Source organism: Charadrius vociferus, unplaced genomic scaffold (assembly GCF_000708025.1).
Source record: "Charadrius vociferus isolate BGI_N301 unplaced genomic scaffold, ASM70802v2 scaffold104, whole genome shotgun sequence".
NCBI lineage: Eukaryota > Metazoa > Chordata > Aves > Charadriiformes > Charadriidae > Charadrius > Charadrius vociferus.
The window spans coordinates 2,157,135-2,162,985 of record NW_009648255.1 but is presented as its reverse complement, the minus strand read 5'-3'; the positions used below and the strand labels follow the sequence as shown (position 1 = coordinate 2,162,985).

Here is a 5,851-nt window from a genome sequence, read left to right as displayed (position 1 = left end):
GGTACAATTGTAATTTTCCACTTTTATTGATTTCACTTGTGGCTGTGTAGTCTCTACATGGATGCCTACAGTATTTAACACTAGCAGAAACACAACATGTATACATGTTATTTCACAGAGCAGCACATCCTAATGACCCAAGGGACAGAATAAGCCCAAGACACATGAAGCTGCTAAAAGAAGCAATTTTATAACTTCTTTATTTCGGGATGTATGGTCCATAGTTAAAACATCCCCATAGCGCCACATTTAGGATTTCTAAATCATTGTTAAAAACTTCATCCAAAATTCTTTAAAGCTCAGAGTACATCTTTTCAAGACATCTTCGGGTGGGATTTTTTTTTGGAATGGAAGCTGGTAAGAACTTACATTACTCCTTTCGATTACTGTACTCTGGTCTTGGTTTCTTAGTAACAGCTGACAGGGTAAAATAACGCACAGAGCTATCCACACCGTGATCCAGGTTATACAGAAATTCTTCAGGCTTTTGCTGCCTAGAATGACATACAAACAAATTAGCTGAAAAATAACATCTGCTGCTGATTTAAGGTTACTTTTTGTTTGCAACATAAATAAGTACATTTGAAGGTACAGTTTCATGCATCTTTTTCTTGGCAGAAATGCAAGTCCTCCTTCGGGGCTCTGTGCCCACCCCTGCTCACTATCGTAGCTGTGCTGTGTCATTGTCCCAGAACTCGGGGTCGCAGTGCAGGAACAGGAGGGGAACGCCATAAATGGGCATTGCTACCAAGAAAGAACATTTTCACACTCAACTTATCTCTTATATTAACTCCTAAGAGTTTACTATTAAATAACAGCTGATACACACAAAACCGCTAAGTAGAATAGAATGTATCAGTTTCGTTCAGCACATCTTGATTACAAACTGCAAAAGCAAGGATATTTGAAATTTAAATTAACAACAATATCTGTAATATAAGTATGTAATCTAAGTTCTCTGCTGGACCAGTCTCCATGTCCGTGGTCTGCTAGAGCTCGAGCCTTATTGAGACTCTCATATTCAAAGACAGAGTCCATCTAGCAAGTCTCCATACACACCTACAAGACAACTTGGCAATGGCAGACAATACTACACAACTCTGGAGCTACACTATCTTCTGCATCTACAAGATGCTGGCAAAGTCCTGCAGTCACTGTTACCAGTGGAACAAAGTGCTGTATGGCATTAGTAAGTAAGCCTGTCCTAAAGACCTGTAGTCTAAATAACAAGGACTTCGTAGTGCTGTTCCACAGGCTGCACTTTGAGATCCCAAATGGACCAACTTGTCTGGGGTAACTGCTCCAGGACTGGGTATTGAAAAGCCCTTTGCTACGGCTTTACTCACAGTACCACACCTCCCTCTCCAGCTATGCAAACCATTGCGCTGAAGCAGGCACTGTCAGTTAAAACGTACAAAAACCTGTGTTTGTTTTCAAGAGTGGGCAGCAGGAAGGAAGCATCTTCAGCACTGACCTATCTCCAGGTTTACTATCAGTTCCGTATTGAATGAATCTGCTTTATCCCCATTTAGTCTGCTCGGCAGGCATCTGTTTTACTTCAGCTTTTTGTTACCTCTGCCACACCACGGATTTTCTTTGATACTTTTTTTTTTGTTTTAGATTGATGAGTTAATGTTTTTGATTTGATACAATGTGAACAGAGCTTTCTGTCTTCCATTTCAGTCAAAACAGTAGTCCCTTGGTAGGCTGAATACTACAACTACTGCCAGGATTTTATGAAGCACAACTCCAATAATTTCATTCCCCTTTAATATGTTTTTTAACTATATGCATTGAAACAGAACACATGAAGATGTCAAGATATTTTATGCTATAAGCAAATGAAGTCCTGTTTCAATCAAGATGGAGGAAACTAACTGAACTGCACAAAGAAATAATGCCTGCTTTCAACTTATACATATATTTAGATAGCTCTAAGTAGACAGTAAAACTATGGAGCAAGTTAAAATATGGAACCAGATGCCACAAGACTACTGCATTTTTTATGTCTATATAAACTGAAAGTACTGCATGGAAAATATTTACAGATATTATGTAGGTAAGAAAAGAGAAAGGCAGAAAGGAAGAGAAGAGGCAGGATTTCCACAAGAGCCTGAGAAACCTGGAAGCAATAGGCCTAACAACTTCAATCAGAATTTATGCAGTCTGTTTTTTGATCCCTATGAAAAAACTTTATTTTAAACACCGTAGAAAACATCAAGGTAAAGAATGTGCTACATTATGGAGAACATTTTAGTTGTTGAAAAACCTTACGTTTTGTCATCTTCTGATTCTTGAGCTTATAGTAGACAAATTGTGAAATCATAATTATATCCATGTTGACATAAAAAATGGCAGTGACAATCTGAAAGAGAAGATATGTTTGCTTGTTCAGTACACAAGTAGTTCAAAATACCTTAACTTAACTGCACGGAAATTTTGCTTCATAATCATAATGTGAATGACAATACCAAAGCACTTCCAAAAAAAGAAGAAAAAAAAAAAAGAAAGTGTTTCCAGTACAAAACAAATTTGACTGCTGCAGCTGAATGCAGTGTAAACCTTATGCAACAGGGACTTGCTGACACAATCACAATAGCTGGTCATTTTCCAGGATGCATAGCAGAAATTCCTACCTGGGCAGACTGATAAATCCTTCCTGCCCAGAAGCTTATGTCTGCTCCACCTAGTTTTCCAGCACTTTGGAAGCTACTAATCTAACTCAGTGCCTCTCCCCTCAATAAGACAAAAATGACATTCTCTCTTCCCCTTTTCGCAATGGGGCAATGGAACAGTTAGTGCCACACGTTAAGTTGTAAAAGAGAAGGCAACTCTGTCCACCCTTGGGTCCATCTCCAGCTTGTAAAAACTTCTGCAGGTGGCTGCCACACACCTCTTTCTCTCTTAATTAAAGAGTAAAAAATAAAAACAGCAGGTAAGAAAGTTTCAGACACAATTAATGCATCGCTGACAACTACTGTTTCTTTCAGAGAACCTCTTCCCTTAATGAAGAAAATACATTTTCAAATTAGTCAGATTAACAACTTTGAACTAGTATTTCCTTGTTAATAGTTTTCCTAAAAAAAAAAAAAAAAAAAAAAAAAAAAAAAAGAAAAAGCAAGTTTTCAGAGTAGTAACCCCAAAACATCTTGATCTATTACAAGCTAAACAACACAACTTCCTTCCAGCCCTATTTGCTCTGCAAGCTTCCTTTGAAGCTGAAGCTTAACTGAAAATTCCCCACTTCATTCATCATCGAGTAACACCCAGTAAGTCTCTCCAAATGTTAATTACAAGCGTGAAATGGTTTCTATAACACATAACAGCATCAATGTATGTATTTGGGAAATTATGACTTATTTTACGGATGGTAGATCAGTGAGCAGAACACAAAACCATTTTCTTTCCCAGTACCTACTTCACGGTGCAATATTATGTTATCCTAGAGTTTAAAGAGACAGCTTGAAAAGAATAAATCAAAAAGTAGGAATATTGACAGATTACCTGGATTGGCAGTTGATTTGTTAAATAGCAGCCTACGAAATTTGTAAGATCTCCAGCTATCCAACACAGCAGAAAGCCCAAAGACAGTGCTTGATCCACTCTTCCATTCTGACAGGCAATGTATATTTGACTGGCACAAATTCCAGAAGTAATTGTAAAATAGTGTAAGCAAAAATGTTTAATAAGCTCAGAGGTACAGTTTTCAAAATGTGAATAAAGAAAGATTAAAACTCTAACCACAAGAGACCTATCACAGCAGTACTCCACTTACCTTTTGAAGAACAACTCAGTATTACAAGAGCTCACCATGTCTTAGTCTAGCATAACAAAAGGCTCAAATCACAACCTCATTACCGCTTGCATGTGCTCCTTTTTTGTGGCCTGCACTGAAATATCATTTTCTGGACACCAGAACTACACCATAAGTATTTTATATTCATCTGCTGTAAATACCAGCTTTTAAAATACTGAAATAAGAAAAACACTGTTACTTAACATAGAAGGGCTAAGAATGAACAAAGCTTCTAAAAGAGTTGACAACTCTACTTATGCCTCTAAATTGGAGAACTTTTATTCAGATTCACAATGGGGACTATGAAGCAATCCCAAACGTGAGTCCATTACACATATCTTGATGAATTCCATGCTCACTGACATGACAGTTTTAATGGAAAGACCCCTTTCAACCAATATTTCTGAAGCTCAACAGCTTACTAAAAGTGGTTTTATTTTGCTTGATTTCCATAGCCCTTTTACTAGTTCAGTAAATTATATCCCCCTTATGGGGACAGACTTTGGAGTCAATCCCATTTTGTTTCAGGCATTTTCACCTGCTGGGAGCATTTCTACTTTTCCTTTGTCATCTCCTACCTACACATTTGAAACCTGAACGCAGTGCCAGCGACCAAACAGCAACTGATTTAGCAGTACCGGAGTGCTAACTCATGTGCTGCTTCTGACCTTTTCTCAATCCAAATTTCATTGGCAGGAGCCAGCACAACGGTACTGGTGACAGAGCATGTGGTTTAAATAAACACTGAGCCAGCTTCTGCTGCAAGTGTGCCTGTGCGTGCACACACATCTCAGGGTGGGGAAGATAAGAGAGAAGAGGTGATTTATTCTCATTTGCTCTAAGTGGCAGAGATTAGTGTCAAGTCAGTACAACAGAACAGTACATCAAGCTCATTTGTCAACCACTAAATATTGTTGCAAACATGAACAACATGCTTCTCTGGCATATTATATCTGTATTATGCAGATAGAGAAACATATCCAAGATAAAATAAAAAAAAAAAAAAAGGGCAGCTTTTGAAAAAGGCTTCAGGCAAGATTACTCATGTTTGAATCTGAGGACTGCTTAAGACTTTAAACTTACGGTAGTGCAGCAAACAGAAAACAGACAATGGAAATCAGTCCTATGACAACGCTCCAATACTCCCACGCATTCTCGACACATTCTTCTAGGAGATGCCAAATCCATGGTGTTCCATTTATGCACAATCTCCTATTCTCTATTGGGGAGATATTGAAAGCGTGTGTATACAGCTGAGAAGCCATCATTCCTGGACCGGGATTCAATTTCAGAAGTTTATTTCTGCCTCCATTTTTACCCCATGCAAATCCGCAAATCCGTTTACCAATGCTGAATATCCTCTGTGAAAAGACCTCTGCATCCAGACGGATGCTTGATATCACAGTTATTTCCAAGCTCATAAACGAACCTGCCAAATTCAAAGAAATAAATATAGGCAGTATGAATAAGACATTAACTGTACAACGCTTGCTTATATTTATTGTTTGCAGAAGAGAAGTTAGACTTCCAAGAAAGAAAAATACTTTGTGGTCCATCGCATTCATTAGCTCTTGACAAATATGCAACACTCCAGACTTATATCACTTTAGCACTTTAGTCTGAGGTCGTGTTAGACAGAGACTGCCAGTTACACTGAGGTGCCAGCAATCTGCTACAGGGTAAAGTAAACCAATTTATTTGCACTTAAGACCAAAACTCTAACTTTCATGTTCAACATTATGCAAACAAAGTAACGGTACTTTCTTTAATGGTACTAGCCCGGACTCTGAGCACTTTACTCACACTGACCAAATGTAAAGGTAACGTTGCTTTCTATGCAACCAATTTCAGGATAATGTTATGAAAAAGAAGTCCCTTATGACTCAGATCCCAGAAGAGCTCTAAGGTCTACTTGATCTACATAGCCCATCAGACTAACTAGTGATTCAACAGTGTCAAACAATTTGTGCTATTTAATACTCTAGAACAAAGACAGAAAGCCTAAGAAACTTGCAGAAGGCAAATGTAGGGTACTCCTGCCCCCAAAATCCCCAG

The 5,851-nt window shown here is 38.2% G+C and overlaps 1 protein-coding gene across 1 annotated transcript in view; it reads right to left on the bottom strand.

Annotated features, from left to right (window-relative positions):
- PQLC2L (PQ loop repeat containing 2-like) overlaps nt 1-5,061 on the bottom strand; it is a 13,060-nt gene extending 7,999 nt beyond the window's left edge. The window contains exons 1-4 of the mRNA XM_009884485.1: nt 4,880-5,061; nt 3,505-3,634; nt 2,275-2,365; nt 370-494 (exon numbers count right to left, since the gene is read on the bottom strand). Of these exons, the coding sequence (XP_009882787.1) occupies nt 370-494; nt 2,275-2,365; nt 3,505-3,634; nt 4,880-5,061 (528 nt within the window). The remainder of the gene's footprint in view (nt 1-369; nt 495-2,274; nt 2,366-3,504; nt 3,635-4,879) is intronic.
- Nucleotides 5,062-5,851: the final 790 nt, after the last annotated feature.